Source organism: Trachypithecus francoisi, unplaced genomic scaffold (assembly GCF_009764315.1).
Source record: "Trachypithecus francoisi isolate TF-2019V2 unplaced genomic scaffold, Tfra_2.0 Lachesis_group1, whole genome shotgun sequence".
Taxonomy (NCBI): domain Eukaryota; kingdom Metazoa; phylum Chordata; class Mammalia; order Primates; family Cercopithecidae; genus Trachypithecus; species Trachypithecus francoisi.
The window spans coordinates 121318555-121339673 of record NW_022681454.1 but is presented as its reverse complement, the minus strand read 5'-3'; the positions used below and the strand labels follow the sequence as shown (position 1 = coordinate 121339673).

Genomic DNA, 21119 nt, shown 5'->3' with positions numbered 1-21119 from the left:
TTGTATCAAAGGAAAAGAACAATGGATGTCTTTCATTTCAGAATTTCGGCAGCCTCTCTGCGAGGAAATCAAGAGTGTCACTGCAAAAACTATAACTGTGAAGTACTATATATGTTAATTAGTTAGAATTAGGCCTTCCTCAACGTATATCTACTTCAAAACATCATGTTATACATGGTAAATACATATAATTTTATCTGTCATTTTTTTTAAAAAATTAAGTAATCAATTAAAGGCTAGCTACAGAAGGATGATCTTGGCATTCCTCATTTTTAAGACAATTGAAAATGGGGGAAAAACTAACTCAAGGATTTTAAATTGAATTAACAAAAAATTAAGAATGTAATAAATATTGGCTAAATATTAATGAAGGTAAGAAATGTAGAACATTTAGTTAAGATACACATGCAAAGTCAAACCCTGTATCATACTGTTGCTTTTAAATACGGTGTTATCTTTGTATGATTGTGATAACCAACTGTCATTATGTTATCTCTTTTGGAATAATAATAATATACATGTATGTAATTATTCACAAATACAGAAAAGTCTGTTTTAGACTGTCTAAATTATTTGTTTTGTGTATACATACTTTGGTGGGATTTTCGTTTTACAAATGATAAAATGTTACCTAATAGAAAAATGTAAATCTGTGTATCACTTGGTATAGATATCCCCAAATAGGTGTTTTTGAAATAATTGAAAGGGAGCTTAATATGGGAATTCTGAGTTTATTAAATTTTTAATCCTTTGTTTTAAAGTAACAAAACTTTTTCCATCAAGTATCATTCATTCATGAAGCAAATTTATTGAGTGTTTATCATGTGCTAAGAGTGGTTTTGAGTGCTGGGAAACTTAACAGTGCACAAGATAGGCATAGTTCCTGCCCTCCTGGAGCCTACATAATAGGGCAAGGAGATGTGGAGGTGTGCAGGAGCTTCACTCTCAGCCTTATAACAAAAGCAGTACAGAGAAGTAACCCAACCAGTTAATCTAAGAATGTGATAAATGCTACAAAGAAACAGTTACAGGAACAGTGATGGTGATGAGGGCTGCTTTAGATATGGTGGTCAGAGAAGGCTTATTTCAGGAGTGAAACTTGTGCTGAAATAAGAAATACTGCCTAGGGGAGGAAGCTTTCTTGACAGAAAAAATCTCAGTGTTAGAAATAGGTGCTGAATGGCAAAAGAAAAAGAAAAAAAAAAGCTTGGTGTTAAAACAAAGGAAGACAATGTGCTAAAACAAAAAAGAGGATTTAGGAATGAATCCTATCTGCTTTTAACATGACGAAGACCATTTTAAATAGTACTGGGAAATAGCTTCAAGGCAAGAAAGTGAATGAAAAGCTCTATGTGTTTTGAAACTATGAGAGACCTATAATCCCAAACCTCAATATGATGTGAAAGTGAATATCAAATTGAGATGCAAAGCTGGCAGACCATTATTCGTTGAAATAAGTGCATATTCTGATGAATATCAAGAGGACAAAAGCTCTCATTTGATTCCAGCGAGATAAGTTATAGACTTAATGCTAGAAGTTTCCTGGACCCAGGTAAGCATATAGAAAGAATGAAGAGGGCAGGGCAGAATGAGTCACACAGATGAGCCATGTATGTGCAGGAGGAAGGTATTGAGTGTAGTATTTGGTGTAGTAAAAGGTATTGGGTGTAGTAAACTCGACGGGTTGTGTACATCCCTACAGCTTTTGATCTTAATTGACTGGGGAGAAGTCCAAGCTCAAATAAATTGTTTATACCTATAACTCTGATGCGTAAGGAGACTTCTTGCCAGGCTGGACACTGTATACACTCCACTTGTAATTGCTGATCCAGAAAGAATTTACTCAAAAAGAGCTATCACAGGATACATAAAATACATCTCAACAACAAATGGGGAAGGAATGTGAAAAACAGAGCACAAGAAACACCATAAAAAATGTTTCCATCGAACAAAAGGAATCTGTGACCAAATATATTGCCTTAAATGAAAACAATGAGTGATTGCGTGAGTTAAACAGTTGCATGAAGCAGAGATGTTAACTGCTTGGAAAAGAGTTGGTGAAACAACAGAATGAGATGGAACATAGCAAAAATCTTTTCTTATTAGCACTGAACTGGGGAATCCCCTCAGAAATGTGACATAAAACTTAGAAGCTATAAATGGAAAACAGTAAAGACTGATGTGTTATCTATATAAAAGTAAAAAAAAAAAGAAAAAAGAAATTGTACATGTCCAAAAAAAACCTTTCAAAAAGTCAAAAGAAAAATGACAAGTGGTGGAAAAAAATTGTATTACATACAACAAACAATTTCTTTTTTTCTTTTTTTTTTTTTTGAGGCGGAATCTCACTCTGTCACCCAGGCTGGAGTGGAGTGGCACTCTCTCAATTTCTTAACACTTAAAGAGTGCCAATAAGAGAAAAATTAGTAGTCTTTGAGGAAATGGGTAAAGTGTATGAAAACACAATTTAAAGAAAAAGAAATGTGATTCCTAGGCACATGTGAATATGATTGCCCTTATGCTAAGGAATTATAAATTAAAAACATAAAGGGGTACATAAATAGAAGGGATATGTTCTAATATTCAATAATACAATAGAGAAAGTTAATAATTTATTGCATTTCAAAATAGCTAGAAAAGAAGAATTGTAATGTTCTTAATACACAGAAAATATAAATGTTTGAGGTAATAGGTACCACAATTCCCTGATTTGATCATTACACATTGCATGTAGGTATCAAAATATCACATGTGCCCCCAAAATATGTACAACCATTATATATTATAATATATAGTATATAATATTAGTATATATATAATATAGTTTTTTTCACTATAATGAGGATGCCATTTTTCACCTAGCTGTAGAAAAAGTAAATAACATTGATCACTATTATGGAGGGGCTAGGAAAATACCTAGTGTTACATAGCTGTTGCCTATGTGTGTATAAATATATATATTACCTGTATATATGTGATAAATATGTACACACATATATGAGTATATATATACATTACATGTGTGTGTATATATATGTGTGTGTGTGTATATATATATAAAATTTATAAGGGGAGCATCACTTTGGCAATATCTATCAAAGTATACATGATATTTACATTGCCTCTTAATCTGACAATTCTATTCCTAGTAATATATCCTACTGACATGCATGTACATTACAAAATAATGTGGACAAAAACATGATAAATTTAAACTGTACTCTATCAGCAACTACATTAAGTGTAAATGATAAATATCTTAATTAAATGATAGAATTTGAGTAAAAATACAAGATTTAATTATATGTTGCCTATAACAATTACACTTCACATATAGAGGCAAATAGCTTAAATATAAAAGAACAGAAAAGTATATACCATGCTAACCCTAATTAAAAGAAAGGTGGGCCGGGCACGGTGGCTCAAGCCTGTAATCTCAGCACTTTGGGAGGCCGAGACGGGTGGATCACGAGGTCAGGAGTTCGAGACCATCCTGGCTAACATGGTGAAACCCCGTCTCTACTAAAAATACAAAAAACTAGCCGGGCGAGGTGGCGGGCGCCTCTAGTCCCAGCTACTTAGGAGGCTGAGGCAGGAGAATGGTGTAAACCCGGGAGGCGGAGCTTGCAGTGAGCTGAGATCCGGCCACTGCACTCCAGCCTGGGCGACAGAGCGAGATTCCGTCTCAAAAAAAAAAAAAAAGAAAGGTGGTGTGTGCCTACGTTAATATCAAAGTAGATTTTGGAGCAAAGAATATTACCAGGTATAAAGAGAATCATTTCCTAATGATACAGGGGCCTGTTTCTTAAGAGGATATAACAATCATAAAATTTGTACATCTTATAACAGAAATTCAAAATATAGGATGCAAAACTAACACTATTTTAAGAAGTAGACACTTATATTCAAATATTTTAACACTCTCTTTGTAACAATTGATAGAGTAAATAAACCAAAACTCAATAAGTACATAGGACACTTGGACAATACTGTTACCAAATGAACCTAATTGTCAATTGCAGAACAGTCTGCCCAGCAGCAACAGTATATACATTCTTTTTAAGTGCATACACAGCATTTGCTAGGATAGATATACTGTGGGCCATAAAATAAGTCACAATAAATTTGAAGCTATGGAAGTTATATGAAACATGTTATCTGATACAATTGTATTAAACTGTGATAATACAGATAAAAATAACTGGGACATTCTCAATTATTTGAAAGCTATATAGCTTACTTCTAAATAATGGATGTTTTAAAGAAGAAATCAAAGGGAAATTATTTTTAAGTGGATGATACTGAAAATGCTTAGAGGGAAATTAACAGCATTAAAGGATTATATTAGAGGAGAAAGAAAGTATGAAAAATGACTTCAATTTCCACTATAAGAAACTAGGTAAAGAAGAGCAGATATCCTGGAATAGGCAAAAGAAAGGAGATAATCACTAAATCCTACTAATATTACTCACCAAATTTCTTTCAAATCTGTCTACTTTTTGCTATCCCCACTGCTACTAATGTATAATTTACTTTCTCACCTTTGGTTATGGCTAGTCAGCGGACCATAGTGGGTAAGAGTGGAGACTAGGGTGACCCCCACTATGATGTGCCCAGGACTAGGGGAGAAGACTGGGAAGAGGCGGGGCTGGGTCCTGAGACAGTGCTTGAAACTGGGAATGTCCCAGGCAAACCAGGATGGATGGTCCCCTTTGTGTAGGTTTTGAAACCAGACCTTGGACTTGAATCCCTTTCTTATCACTTATGAAGTAACAAGTGACTGATCTTCTTGTGGCTTGATTACCTCTCCTGGAAATGAGTATTATAATAGTACTTACCTTAAATAATTAATGTGAGAGACCGGGTGCGGTAGCTCATACCTGTAATCCCAGCACTTTGGGAGGCCGAGGTGGGCGGATCACGAGGTCAGGAGATGGAGACCATCCTGGCTAACACAGTGAAACCCCATCTTTACTAAAAATACAAAAAAGTTAGCCGGGCATAGCGGCGGGCGCCTGTAGTCCCAGCTAGTCGGGAGGCTGAGGCAGGAGAATGGCGTGAACCCGGGAGGCGGAGCTTGCAGGGAGTCGAGTTCGCGCCACTGCGCTCCAGCCTGGGGGCAGAGCTAGACTCCGTTTCAAAAAAAATAAAATAAAATAAAATAAATAAATACAAATAATTAATGTAAGAATCAGATGAGTTAATGGATGTGTGAAGTACTTAAAGCATATAGAACACTGAATTTAAGTTGGCAGCGATGGCCTTGGTGATAGTGGTAGTTCTGGATGGAGATTTTTTTTTTTTCTAAGTTCTAAGCATTGGCCTCATATGTCACTCTTTCCTTCTGGACTTACCTACATCAGATTTTCCTTCACATATACCAGAGTTATCAATTTTCTGCTTAAAATATTTCAGTGGCTCCTTAATACCCTTAGAGCAAAGCCCACAATTTATTATAATATCCAGCATTTACTCATTTTCATGATTCTCATAATTCTTTCTTCCATACTTCACTGGTTTTTCTCTTCTTTAAGCCTTTGCATGTGCTGTTGCCTCAACTAGATTTTCTTTCCTGTGTCCTCCAGCTGTTTCTCCTGACTAAACAACTCCTGGCTCATTACCTTACCAACCTCAATTCCCAATTTCCCCGACCTCTCCTCCACACTTTCCCTATCAAAAGTAACTTAAGATGGCTTCCTGTGTGCTATATCTGAAGTGGTACTTATTATGTACGTTATTCTAGTATATTGTGTTTTATATGTATAGTACTATATGACTAGGTTACTGATTTTTCATCAGCCATCTTTGTGCTCATAATGGACAAAATATATGTGTAAGATACAATAGTGTAGGTTTTCCCAAACTCAGCACGTTCCTTGCCAGGATTACCCCACCTTCCCTCTACCCTCCTGTATCAATGTGATTGGTTCCTCATAACTTAGTTCATCTTGAGCACCTAATATATGAATATTATTTTGATATTCTCTTCCTTCCCTACCTAATGCACTTCAGTTAGTCATTTCTTCTTATCTTGTTAGCAGTTTTACTACTTTTTCTCATAGCACTGAGACCACTGCATTGCAGTTCATTGATTTTCCATTCTAGCTTGCAACAATGTCAAGTCTGTAGGTTCTACTGTGGGCACTATGCTAGGGTTCTGGGGCTACACTGATGAGCAAAACCAATTTAGTCTCTCTTCTCTTGATGCTTACAGCTAAAGAGAAATTTAAAAAAAGAGATTAAATAATTAAATATAAAATTGAAAATTTGATAGTGGAGTGGAAAAGAACTGTATTTGACATTATGAATGCATGTAATAGGGATTTGACCTCGAGAAGGTTACTCTCAAAATTGAAGATAAACTATATGAAGAGAGACAGGAAATGCATGCCAGGCAGAGGAAACTGCAAATGAAAAGGCCCATGTGTAATCGTGTCTCATGAAGTCATTGAAAGAAGGCTAGTCTGGCTGGAATAACATTTGAAGTGACCCTGGCTGCAGTAGAAACTCACAAGAGGGGAGCTGTTGGAGGCATGTAGATTGTTAGGGTAGCCCAGGTAAAAGAGATGAAGAATTGAGGTAGTTTGGCCTACAGTAATGATGAAACTGGATATTTGAGATTTTTTTTAAAAGAAATATTCATTCTTGCATGATGATAAATTAGATATTGGTGGCTATTACATTGAAAGACTAAGAAAACAGTTTTAGAAAACATTATTTGTAAGTTTCTGGTGTGCATAACTGGATGGATTATTTCCTCTTCACTGTTGTATCTGCTCAGCACCTTGTTGACCCCACAGCACACATCAAGTAAATATTTGTTGAAAATGAATGAGCATTGTTGTATTTATGAAAAAGTTATATTCAACTGCAATATAAGTTACCTGCATAGGAAATGCATTAATTAATGGAGTAAAGCATAATACTTTGTTATTTACTTTGCAATTTGAAAATGCATCAAATAGGATCTAGAATATAGTTCATCTTTGTAGTCTTTTAAAATAAAATTTGTGAAAGACGACCTTGTATAAACTGCAGTAATTTTGTGAGAAAAATGATGATAAAATACTTCTAAATTCTACAGAACTCTTGATATTTTTTTTTATTACGATGATCCCTAGAGTTTGTTTTGTTTTCCACTCTGCAACACATTTTAGCTTTGTCATAAGGAAATCACACTTTTTATCACTGACTCAAAAGAATCAGAAAGGAAATTTTGAAATATAGTTTTCTTCAGTTCTGAATGCCTTTGTTAATTATGCTGAATTACACACACGTGCACACACACACATTCTTTATTGTTCAAAATGCTGTAATTGGAAATACAAACTGTTTGGGACCAGTATTGTACTTAAAGTAAGGAATTGAAACTTGTATAATTTTTTTCTAATACTTTATTTTATTCTTAAAGAATTTATAATTAATACTCTAATGGTTGAATAATAAATCTTATAGCCACTTAACATTCAAAATGCTCATGTGTATGTGTTTTACAGGTGTGTTCTACTCCCTCTACTGGGAATGAAGCCTCCCCAGCAAAGCCTATACCTGCTTGTTGATTCTGTTGATGAAGGGTGTAACATTACTGAAGGTGAACAAACGTCTACCAGCTTATCTGGGACTGTTGCAGAACTTTTAGCTGGTCACCATGAGTTCTTTCCACCATGGCTATTGCTTCTCTGTTCTGCCCGAAAGCAGAGTAAGGCTGTTACTAAAATGTTTACTGGTAAGCATAATTACGTACTGCCATTCTCAAATGCTTTTCATTAATGCACTAGTTTCTTAGAGGGAAAGGTATACAGTTGAAGATCTGCATGTTGCATTTGCTCCTTCTATCAGCTATTCTCAACTGTGCCTTTTGAAATTTATATAAAAAAGCCTTAGCATGTTTTTAAGATCATTTAAACATTACCTTTTTTTCAAGATTCTTTTCCTAAGTTCTTTAGTAAAGGTTAGGAGTATCTCATGCCATTCATTATTTGCTGCTGTACATCTTGGGGCTGCATTTATTATGCTGTTGTATCATGATCAGTTTAAACCTTTTTCTGATGTTTCAGATTACAGTCTATATAATATATAAAAGTACAATATCAGAGTTTCTTTTTTTTTTTTTTTTCTTTTCTCTTACTTTTTTTTAACTTTTCTTTATTTACTACCATAATAAAGTTGTGGTTACTCCTATTAGATTATGTAACACACTCCTCTTTGTCTTGTGGGAAAAAAAGGAGTGTAAAACAAGGACCTATCACAGGATATATAGTGTAATTGGAGAGACATTAATTAAGTTAATGGTTAAGTGGTCATATAACTTTTGAGTAGTTCTATACATTTTACAGTATGTTGAAATCTTACTAGTTTGTTAAAATAATTTTCTGTAAGCTGCTTTATTTCTTCTTTCAGATTGTCCCTCTTCAATTCCCTTGCTACTAATGGCAGCACTTTTGGTTTTCACATATGACATTCTTTTTTGTTGTTATTGATAAAAATGTAGTTGGTAAAAGTTTAGTAATTTAAATGACAATAGCTAACACTTATATAGCACTTAGTATGTCAGGCGTAGGTAAAGTAGAAGCCCCTTTTGGCCTGTGGCACCATTCTTTTCTTTTCCTCATTAGCGAAAACCAGTATTATTAACTTATTTTATATGCTTTCAGCTCATATTTTATATTATGTATGTTTATAGTTTACATAAATGAAACACTGCATACACCACCTTAGCTTTTACCACTCACTAGCCATGTGACTTTACACAATTTATATTCTCTGTGCCTCTGTTTTGTTATCTATGAAATGAGGATTATAATATTACTTTTCTTATAGGATTTTTGTAAGGTTAAATGACAAATTACATATGAAGCACTTAGGACAATGCCTAATACATAGTAAGTGCTTCAGAAATATATTGTTGCTATTATTCTTATTTCTCTTTTTTTTTAGCAAAGATTATTTTTGAGCCATATTCATTATAAATCAGTTTCATTGGTTTTAATTGGTAGATAGTACTCCTTCCCATCAATAAACCTTCTATTATTTTTCGATTATCCTTTTCATGGACATTTACATCATTTTCAGTTTTTTGCTGTTACAAAAATGCTTCATGAACATACTTGTTCATGTATTGTTATGCACATGTACTGAAAGTTTATGTTATAAACATAGACTTGTAATTGTTGGATTATAGAGCTGTATATTTTGAACTCCAGTTAATTTTCTTTTTTTTCTTTTTGAGATCTTAATTATTTAAAATGTTGGGCTGTATATAAACATGACCACCTGTCTGTTCATGGTAGATGTGGAATTTTGAGGTAAAAATATAAGGATATTGCTAAAGGTATTAATACATATTGTTAAATTGCCTTCCAAAAGGATATATATCATTATATTCCTACCTGAAAGTGTTGGGTGGTTTCTTTTTACATGCACCAGTATTGAATTATGTCTTTTTTAAATTTGTTAATGTGACATCATTTTTATTTGTACTTCTTGTTTACTGTTGAACCCTTTCTCCCTTATGCCTGTTTCATCAATTTGCCTTTTTTCCATGAAATTCTGCTCTCTGACCTTTATGTTTTTATTGGGAAGTCAAAGTTATTTTCTTACTGATTTTCAGGACTTTTATTTGATATTTTTTCAATTCTTTGCATCTGTTTTCTTCAGCTTTTTAAAATTGTAATGATTATTTTGAAGTATATTATATGTAAACTAATGTATTGTCCTTTACTATTCCATATTCTTACTTTACCTTTAATGATTTTGCCCATATAGAATTTTTTTTTACTAAAAGATATGAAATAAAGCTCTAACTTAAATAATTTGTAAAATCATAAATTTTCTCAGCAATTTATTGACTTCCTTTACAATTACTTGGTGATTTTTTTCATCATACCTTTAATTTGGGTGTGTGTACGTATAGATATGTCTGTGTGCTGTTACTGTATTTCTAAACTATTCATCTACTCTTCTAAACTATCTGTGAGCATTATTTTGCAAATAAAATATTGGCTTAATTTTTGTAATTTTCTTGTGCAATTACTTCCCAGCCCTCTTTGCCATCAATATTATTATTTTAAATTATGTATTTTTACCTGCATTCCTCTAGGTTATAATATCATATTTTAAATTATAACTGTCAGTGATATAAGCCAAAAAAATTAAGATTTTGATAAAATTGCAATTTAAATAAGAAATAATTTGCTGTTTAAAATATGCTTTCTTTATACTCATAAACATAGCATATCTGTGCATTTATTCAAGTTTCTCCTTAGATTTTCCAGTTTTCCTTCTATGTGTCCTACACATATCTTTCTGCTTTTTGCTTATGCTTTAAGTTGAAATGTATGAGTTTCAAGTTGTATGCTTTTGAAATTATCATCATAGCCAATAACATTAAGATCTTTACTGTGTCTAAATTGGCTTCACCTACTCATATCTGAGGATTAAGCCTTTGGAAAGAGAGTTTTTATAACATTTCTGATGTATTCACCATACTGATCATTAGCATTTTCATTAATGGCTTCAGATTAATCTAATGAAAATCACTTTGGCACTAAGCAGAATTTTGACTACAACTAGGATATTATCATAGGCTGATAGTTGTTAGGCCTTGTTACGGGACTTAAAGAAATAGCAGCCTATTTCAAAACATTTTGTGCACAAGAAATTAACCTTCCAAGATTTTTTAAAGATTATTTATGTATTTATTTTATCTGATTATAAAAGTAATACAGACTCCATTTAGAACATATTTTAAATGACAACATACACAAATATTACACCAGAGGTAAAATAATAATTAAACACTCTTAACATGTTGTGTTAAATTCTGTATGTGTTTCCCTTCCTAGTTGAGATCATGCTATATATCAATTTGATTTTCTGCTTTTTAAATTTAACATTGACAAACCTTTCAGTGTCACCATATTGTCTTTTTAATGACTATTTAATGCCTACATATGTTATTTGTATATTAATATGCTGGCATTTGCTTAAATTTATTGTTATATTTTTAGGTTTTATTTTCATATTGCTCATCCTCACGGGTTCTTCATGATAATAAGTAATTTCAGTAAGCATCAATTTATAAATATTGGCACAGGTCTTCTTTTTTACTATGTTTTCACCAGTACTACGTAATGCCATACCCTGACAAATAATTGAAGCAAGAATAGAAAATAATAGAAATGTTTCAAGTAAGAATAGAAAAGTTCAAGTAAGAATAGAATAGAAAAATACTTCTATTCAAGTAAGAATAGAAAAGCAATAGGGAGGTAGGTGGTCCATCATTTCAGTAAGTCATGTTTTTTATTCCCCTAGAAGGTTTGATTATTTTTCAACCCTGTCTTATGTTTAAAAGTGCTTTGATAGCAATATATTGTGTGTGTTCATAATAGGAGGATTACATGTGTATTAGTCAGAAGTTGTAATTTTAAAAAGTAATTATTTTCAGTACCTTAACTCAAGACATTTAAGTTGTTGATTAATAGATATTCTTAATTCTGTTTTAATGAACAGATAACTATTATTGATAATGAACATAATAATTTCTTCTGTCTAAATTCCATATTATTAAGTATTTAGATTAGGGGGAGATTTATTCTCTAAATTATAAATTCTTTGTAAGTTTTCTTTATGAAATTCTATACTTTCTTATAGAATTAATCCTATGTGCCTACTCCCTCCTCTATTCCCCTATCAAACACTTGAGTTTTCTTTCACAGCTTTCTATTCTTGTTCCTATCTTAATGAAAAGAGCAAACTTGAAGTCAAACAAAACAATCAAAATTCTGATTGATCACTTTCTAGCTGCGTTACTGTGAGCAATTTATTTAGCCTTTCTGAGCTTTAGGTTTCTCATTTTTTTAAAATAGAAATATTTATCTCACAGGCTTAACAGACAAGGAAGTTTATATAATGAGTACTTAAAGTGCTGCGTTAGAAATAGTTGACTCTCAACAAAGGTTGCTCTCTTTTATTCTTTTCTGTAGAACCATTCCTGTTACTGTAGAGTTTCCATCTTAATAATCTCAAGTTCCAATCACTACATCTTAGTTAATTAGGTTTAAATTTTAGATATTTATTCATAATGTTTTATATGATCTTTCATGTAAATAAGTAATGTAATATAAAGTATTACATTAAAATAATGTAAAGTATTACATAACTTTAGAAACTTTAAAACACTATATAATGTAAGATAGTATTATTTCTTAAGTAACTTATTTTATTAGCAATGTACTAGGTATTTCCCTTATCTAACTTAAATTTTTAAGTGAATTGATAAAGCCAAAAACAAATGAACACACAGAAAAAGATTTGGAGGCAAATCATCTCACATCATTGGTAAATGTAGATTGCTGTAAATTTCTAGGTATGTTTTAAACCCTCCTTTGGTGAAGAGTGACTTTTTCATAATTGAAATTTATCTTTTGAAATTATTTCTGTTAAGGATTTAATAATTGTGTGTGTATACACATATATGTAAAATTAGATTCTATTTTTATATAGATTTAGGGCTATATTAATGTATATACAAAGGACTGTATTAGGACAACTTTGTTATTCATATTTCATTCTTGGTAGGTTGTTTTTTTCAGTAACTGTCCATTTTATCTACATACTTAAAGCTTAGTATTACAAAATTGAATTCATCAGCTTTTTCTCCAGACCTATTATTTGTCCTTCAGTGGTCTCTTTTTCACTCCTGTTGGCAGAACCACAAGTTAATGTCAGCTTCAACTCCTCCTTCTCTCTTTAATTCTCCACATTCACCAAACACTATATAATCTAGCTCTGATTAAAAATTCCCAAGTCCATCATGTTATTTTTGCTGCTGCTGCTACAACTGCTGCCACCACCATGGGTGTTCAGGCTCATAGTGATTTTCATCTGGAGTTTATCACCGCCTCTTTTAAAAAGGTTTTTCCTTTAGTCTTGACTTGCTCCAGTTCTTCTTTAGATGTTAGAATATTCCTTCAAAATGCAAATCTGGTCATGTTAGAGACTTGGTAAGTTCATTCATTCGGCAGTTTTTTGTTCTGTAAGATGAACACACAATTATCTAATAAATTCATATCTGTACATCATGATGTCATCTCCCTTTAGACAGTGAAATTATGGCTTCCTTTAAAGAATTTAAAATGAGTTTAAAATAGCTATAGCTAGCATACTTTTAGGTTGATTTAAATTTTTTTATTTATTTTACAGTGCTGAAGTTTTTTTACCATAATTTGGCCAAAAAGTTGGATCTTAATTGGTTCAAGCTATTTATTGATGGTCTGAGATTTAGTTATTTTAATTTGATAAAATGTACAGTAATGTAGTTTAAATGCAATAACTGAATATCCTAATTGGATGTAAATATTCAGTTACATAATTAAGGCTAGTGTACATTCAAGTGTATAAATTATACACTTGATTAATATAAATTATTAATATAAATTAATATGAATTATTTATATGGAAAAGATTTCGTAAAAAGAAACCTTACTTGTTATATCTCCTGCAACTTTTTTTCCTAATCACTTGGGAGTTCAGATAATGTTAACTGGATACTTTTATGGTTATGTAAGACTGTCTGCTTCTTAATTAGTATCTATTACAATGGAGTTGAGAGAGGCACCAAGCTACTAAAGGAATAAGTAGTTTGATTTGTAGGTAGGAAAATGAAATTTTTCTGCCATCAGTGTGCTTTTACAGAAAGAAAAGAAAACTGATTTACATACGAATAGGTATTAATTGATCTGCTTATTAGTATTAATTTATTAATTGATTTGTTTGTTTATTATATGTTGAAGAAATTATCTTTGAAGATATGGTAACTTCTTTAATCCTTTTCAACTGATGACATCTACTTTTTTATCTCTTCTTTAGGTTTTCGAAAAATAAGTTTAGATGACCTTCGGAAGGCATATATTGTCAAGGATGTTCAGCAGTACATTCTTCATCGTTTAGATCAAGAAGAAGCTTTGCGACAACACCTCACAAAAGAAACTGCAGAGATGTTAAATCAACTGCACATTAAAAGCAGCGGATGCTTTCTTTACCTAGAACGAGTTTTAGATGGAGTTGTAGAAAATTTTATTATGTTAAGAGAAATTCGTGACATCCCAGGAACTCTAAACGGCTTATATCTCTGGCTATGCCAAAGACTTTTTGTAAGAAAACAATTTGCAAAGGTTCAGCCTATTTTGAATGTGATTCTTGCAGCCTGCCGACCTTTGACCATAACGGAATTATATCATGCAGTATGGACCAAAAACATGTCGTTAACTTTGGAAGATTTTCAACGCAAGTTAGATGTCCTCTCCAAACTTCTTGTTGATGGACTAGGAAATACAAAAATACTGTTTCACTATAGTTTTGCAGAGTGGCTTCTGGATGTGAAACACTGTACTCAGAAGTATTTATGTAATGCAGCAGAAGGACACAGAATGTTGGCCATGAGTTATACCTGTCAAGCCAAGAATTTAACACCATTGGAAGCACAAGAATTTGCCTTGCACTTAATTAACTCAAACTTACAATTAGAGACAGCGGAGTTAGCTCTGTGGATGATATGGAACGGTACACCTGTTAGAGATTCCCTTTCTACTTTAATACCCAAGGAACAAGAAGTACTACAGCTGTTGGTTAAAGCTGGGGCTCATGTCAACAGTGAAGACGATCGCACATCATGCATAGTTCGACAAGCCTTAGAAAGAGAGGATTCCATTCGGACATTATTAGATAATGGAGCTTCAGTAAATCAGTGTGATTCAAATGGGAGAACATTATTGGCTAATGCCGCATATAGTGGCAGTCTTGATGTAGTCAATTTACTTGTCTCTAGGGGAGCAAATTTAGAGATAGAAGATGCTCATGGACATACACCACTCACCCTAGCTGCTAGACAAGGACATACTAAGGTGGTTAATTGTTTGATTGGGTGTGGAGCAAATATTAATCATACTGATCAAGATGGTTGGACAGCATTAAGATCTGCTGCTTGGGGTGGCCATACTGAGGTAGTTTCTGCACTACTTTATGCTGGCGTAAAAGTGGATTGTGCAGATGCTGATAGCCGAACAGCTTTGAGAGCAGCAGCATGGGGAGGACATGAGGATATTGTTCTGAATTTGCTACAACATGGTGCTGAAGTGAACAAAGCTGATAATGAAGGTAGAACCGCTTTGATAGCAGCAGCATACATGGGACATAGGGAGATTGTGGAACACCTCCTGGACCATGGAGCAGAAGTAAATCATGAGGACGTTGATGGCAGGACTGCACTCTCTGTAGCTGCACTTTGTGTGCCTGCAAGTAAAGGACATGCATCAGTTGTTAGCCTTTTAATCGATCGAGGTGCTGAAGTAGATCATTGTGATAAAGATGGCATGACTCCACTGCTGGTAGCTGCCTATGAAGGACATGTTGATGTGGTTGACTTACTTCTAGAAGGGGGAGCAGATGTAGATCACACAGATAACAATGGTCGTACACCCCTCTTAGCAGCAGCTTCTATGGGTCATGCATCAGTTGTAAATACACTTTTGTTTTGGGGTGCAGCTGTGGATAGTATTGATAGTGAAGGTAGGACAGTCCTCAGTATAGCTTCAGCACAAGGAAACGTTGAGGTGGTACGTACTCTACTGGATAGAGGGTTAGATGAAAATCACAGAGATGATGCTGGATGGACACCTTTGCACATGGCAGCTTTCGAAGGGCACAGACTAATATGTGAAGCACTTATTGAACAAGGTGCTAGAACAAATGAGATTGACAATGATGGACGAATCCCTTTCATATTAGCTTCACAAGAGGGTCATTATGATTGTGTTCAAATATTATTGGAAAACAAATCTAACATTGATCAAAGAGGTTATGATGGAAGAAACGCACTGCGAGTTGCTGCGTTAGAAGGGCACAGGGACATTGTTGAATTGCTTTTTAGCCATGGAGCTGATGTTAACTGCAAAGATGCTGATGGCAGGCCCACACTTTATATCTTGGCCTTAGAAAATCAACTTACAATGGCCGAATATTTTTTAGAAAATGGTGCAAATGTAGAAGCAAGTGATGCTGAAGGAAGGACAGCACTTCATGTCTCTTGTTGGCAAGGCCATATGGAAATGGTGCAGGTTCTGATAGCATACCATGCTGATGTCAATGCTGCAGACAATGAAAAGCGCTCTGCTTTGCAGTCTGCAGCCTGGCAGGGCCATGTAAAAGTGGTTCAGCTACTAATTGAGCATGGTGCTATAGTTGACCATACATGTAACCAAGGTGCAACTGCACTCTGTATTGCAGCCCAGGAAGGGCACATTGATGTTGTGCAGGTCTTATTAGAGCATGGTGCTGATCCAAACCATGCTGATCAATTTGGACGTACTGCTATGCGTGTTGCAGCCAAAAATGGACATTCTCAGATAATTAAATTATTAGAAAAATACGGTGCATCTAGTTTGAATGGCTGTTCCCCATCACCTGTTCACACAATGGAACAAAAACCTCTACAGTCAGTGTCTTCAAAAATGCAGTCATTAACAATTAAATCAAATAGCTCTGGTAGTACTGGTGGAGGGGATATGCAGCCTTCGTTACGTGGTTTACCTAATGGGCCAGCTCATGCATTTAGTTCTCCTTCAGAATCTCCAGATTCTACAGTTGACCGGCAGAAGTCATCACTGTCAAATAATTCCCTAAAAAGCTCAAAAAATTCATCTTTGAGAACTACTTCATCTACAGCAACAGCTCAAACAGTGCCAATTGATAGCTTTCATAACTTGTCATTTACAGAACAAATTCAGCAGCATTCATTGCCACGCAGTAGAAGTCGACAGTCAATTGTTTCCCCATCTTCCACAACACAGTCCTTAGGACAGAGTCATAATTCACCGAGTAGTGAATTTGAGTGGAGTCAAGTAAAGCCCAGTTTGAAGTCAACTAAAGCAAATAAAGGGGGGAAATCAGAAAATTCTGCCAAGTCTGGATCAGCTGGAAAAAAAGCGAAACAAAGTAATTCTTCACAGCCAAAGGTTTTAGAATATGAAATGACTCAGTTTGATAAAAGAGGACCTATAGCCAAATCCGGGACTGCTGCACCACCTAAACAAATGCCAACAGAATCTCAGTGCAAAATTACGATACCGTCAGCTCAGCAGGAAATTGGTCGATCTCAACAGCAGTTTCTTATTCACCAACAAAGTGGGGAACAGAAGAAGAGAAATGGAATAATGACAAATCCAAATTACCATCTTCAGAGCAACCAGGTTTTTCTTGGTAGGGTTTCAGTCCCACGAACAATGCAAGATAGAGGGCATCAGGAAGTGTTGGAGGGATACCCTTCCTCAGAGACAGAATTAAGCCTTAAACAAGCTCTGAAGCTTCAGATTGAAGGTTCTGACCCTAGCTTCAACTATAAAAAGGAAACACCATTATAGAAGGTAATATTTTGTCAACATAAAGAGTAAAAAACAAAAGTATAGTTCCCTCTATTTGGAATGCTCTTTTCCCTGATCACAAGGCCAATTCCCTCAGTTAATCTCTACTCGGATGTCATCTGGGCCAGACCTTCCTCATCACTCCTTTACATCAGAATTCTCCTGCCTCTAGCAGTCCTTTCCCCGTTTCCTGCATTATGTTATCCAAAGCACTTACTATTTAAAATACTTGAGATGTTTTGTTCATTATATTTATTTTTCTCCTCTGTACTAAAAATACAACATGTGTGAGGTTAGGGATTTTTATCTGTTCACTACCGTATTTCATGTACTTGGAATAGTACTTGGACCTATGGTAGTTTCCCAGTAAAAATTTGTTGAATAAGTGAACAAACTAATGAATGAATGAATATACTACTTATGGATCCCAGATTAAGAATTCTTTCCTATTCAGTTATTTCCTCCTTTTGAAACAATTTTGATGGTGGCAGAGGGAGGGGCTGTTTCAAACTCATCTTTTTGGTTTAAGTACAACAGTGTCTGTAGCACTTAGTAGATAGTAAATATTAATTTCATTCCTTTTCACCCAGAAAGAAGTAAAAACCTTAGTAGAAGGTATTTTTTATGATCTCTTGAGAATCTTCCAAGTAATGTTTTCACACAGAAAGCATAGATGTGAAGAATGGTAAATGGATGTTTTTGCAATATTGGTATTTAAGGCACTTTATACCTAGATAAAATAGTCATATTTATTAAATAAAAATATTTATTTCTCCTCCCCGTGACAAAGGATGCTTCGTTAATAATACAGGGGACGTTAGTTGAAAAATAGATATGAAAGTTTTATACTTTAGATGCTTTTTCAGAAGCACATTTCCTATGATGGAGATAAATCTGAAGATTTTATTAGGGATCTTTCCTAGGTTACACTGCAGCTATATTTATCCCACTTTGCTTAATGATTTTTCTTCCTCTAACGAAATTGTAGTCTTTCCTTTTTGCTGCTTCTGTCTTTGTAAATATATTTTAGCGATATGATAGGTAAAATACTATTAAAGATAAATTCCCCATATCTTCTAATAATAAACAGCCTTCAGTGTGAATCTAGGGATGATGAGTCAAATGTCATTCAAAAATAATTTGAATAAAGTAGTTAATTCAGTCCCCAAATGCAATTTATTTTTAAAATAATTAGTTCTGATGGTACATCGTTTCAACTTTCATGATATCTGTTTTAAAGGCAAAGTATAAATACATATTAAAAATGAAACACCAGAATTAAGGTAAACATTTTGTGGAATTTAAAAAGTGCCTTATAAGTTAAATAATAGTTAAGTCCACTGTGTGCTTTGCATGGTAAATATATAGATAAAGATAAGTAGAGGTAAATGTATTATATAAAATTTTAAAATGGTATGTAGCTCTATAATACAATGTAGAAATTAATATTTTTTTTTTTTTTACTTTTGCATTAGTTTCCTATTCTGTGAAACAGAAGACATTGTGATGGAGTGGTTCTTCAGCTACTGGATGAAAACATATGCCTGTTGATTTGCTGAAAAAAAAAAAAAAATGAAGAATGTGATCTCTGCAGTACAGTTACCTTAATTACTGTAATGTGCCTAAATAGTAAGGCTGCCTTCTCAGTGTAACCCTCTGTACTTAAAAAATTTCATTTTGTGTGCTTTGTATTCACTACACAGGAATAAGCACTTTTTAAAAATGCAGATACATACTGCAGTTCCCTGATAAAAGCTGAAAAGAAAAATTGAGTATTTTAAGTTAAGATTTGATTAAAAAATGTGCATGTGCCATGATCAAATATATATGAAAAGACAGTGTTCCTTGTATTTATTTTTTTTTTTTTCTTTTTGTGGCAAAAGAAACTTAAACATACTGTTTTAGTCACATTGTATTGTAGTGTATGGCCTGTTTCTTGTATCTTTAAAAATGTTACTCAATAAAACAAATCTTGCAACTGTTCTATGTTCACTACACCTTCAGCATTGGATAAAAATCAGTTTCTATATAAATATCACATTGAAATGAAAAAATGATTTCTTGGCAGATTAAAAAAATATTTTGTAGTAGTTTAGGGAGCTGCTTTAAGTAGTTTAAATCTGGATTTTCCCAGTAGAATTCTTCTCATCTCTGGCTAAACATGTCAGAACAAACAACCAACCAGTCTGTAGGCAGAACAAAGTCCTATTTCATCCACTGGGATACAATTTCACCTTCCATTCACTTTGTCATTCCACCTCTAAGAAGACAGACTGTCATTCCTGAGGCATGAAAATTCTCAGGGACAAAGCCATGCCTCAGTCTCATGTGTGTGCAGAGAGAAATGCACCTGACTATCTAAGGGTAGATTTTTGATCCCTGAATAATTCATTGACTAAACTGACCTCTTCCTCCTGGCTAAAAAATTAATTTTGCTGGCTTCTCTCTCAGCTGTTTCTATTTTGTAAATTGCTGCATGACCAAAATAGCCCCACTCAAAATCAACTGGATTAATTTTAATGGTTTGGTTGGATGAATGATTATTCTTGATGAATATAAAATGTGCTGTCCTTCACAGATGACACCGCTCACCTGTCAATCATAGCACGTGTACTTTTTATTGTGACTTAATAGTGATGGATTTGCACTTTTCTATCCTCATACTCTTTCCTGTTTTCTTCTTTGTACATTTGCATGTAGGAGGGCTGGATGCCAGGGTTAAGAGAGAAATTCATGACAAGGAAGGTAAAATAGGTTCAAATGAGCATGTGACCCACAGCCTTAGTCTCCTTACTCTTAAATCAGTGGAGCTATAGGTTAGATGGGTCGTTTATATGTCTGGAAAAGTTGTCATAACAGTTCAGAAGCCAAGGTTGTGAATTTGATCTTAGAATGGGCCTGTTAATCTTATAGAGCCCAGAAATTCTGTTCTTTTCATGTACTGTTGATAAGGAGGAATGAGGAAAGAGAATTTGGAAATTCAGCACAAAACCATTGCTACTTCTAGAACAAAATCTTTAGAATATGTCCTAGTAACAAAGGTCAGTAATGTCATCTTCATATATGAAGGACACATGTGATACATTGTTCGTGGAAATAGAAATGTGTAATTATGATAAATGTTTCACTTGAATCTTATTGTAAGGCTTTTCTCGCTTTTATTTTTTAAAGTCAGCAAAACTCATTTTGTCTGTCATCTGTGAGTCATAGTGAGGACTACGAGATAAGTTGATAAGTTCAATTGATATTAAGGTGACATGGCAATATTAATAACTCAAATGTGAATGTTTCAAGTATTGAATTCTTGTCCCTATGGGACATTTATTAAATACACTTAATAGGACTCTTGCAAAGTAGCCTTAAAAGTGTTAATGAGTCTATTAATAAATATGAACACATACTATTATTAGAACCAACTTTACTCATAAATACAGTACATTTACATTACTATAGAGGATGAAGCTCTAATTTCTATTACATGTATTTTTCTTTAGAAAGAGAACCCTGAAAGCTGCCAGTTTTTCTATTAACTTTGAATTATTGAAATTGTATTTATTTAATTTTATTGTTTTTACAAAATTGCACCTTGTGTCCAAAGGGCAAAGATAAGACATTGCATAAGGGATTTATGTTTTTCAAAGAGCTAAATGTTTTCATATCCATACTATATACACTTGAAGCAGTTGGTAGGAAGAGAACCTA

At 33.8% G+C, this 21119-nt stretch overlaps 1 protein-coding gene across 2 annotated transcripts in view; it reads left to right on the top strand.

The window, feature by feature from the left end:
* Positions 1-20555, top strand: part of ANKRD50 (ankyrin repeat domain 50) — a 44672-nt gene extending 24117 nt beyond the window's left edge. Inside the window, exons 2-4 of one of the 2 annotated variants that reach the window (XM_033215201.1) lie at positions 7497-7726; positions 13870-17420; positions 18893-20555. In XM_033215201.1, the coding sequence (XP_033071092.1) occupies positions 7522-7726; positions 13870-17417 (3753 nt within the window). In that variant the 5' untranslated portion in view covers positions 7497-7521 and the 3' untranslated portion in view covers positions 17418-17420; positions 18893-20555. The remainder of the gene's footprint in view (positions 1-7496; positions 7727-13869; positions 17421-18892) is intronic. The other variant, XM_033215199.1, reaches the window with a different exon arrangement.
* Positions 20556-21119: the final 564 nt, after the last annotated feature.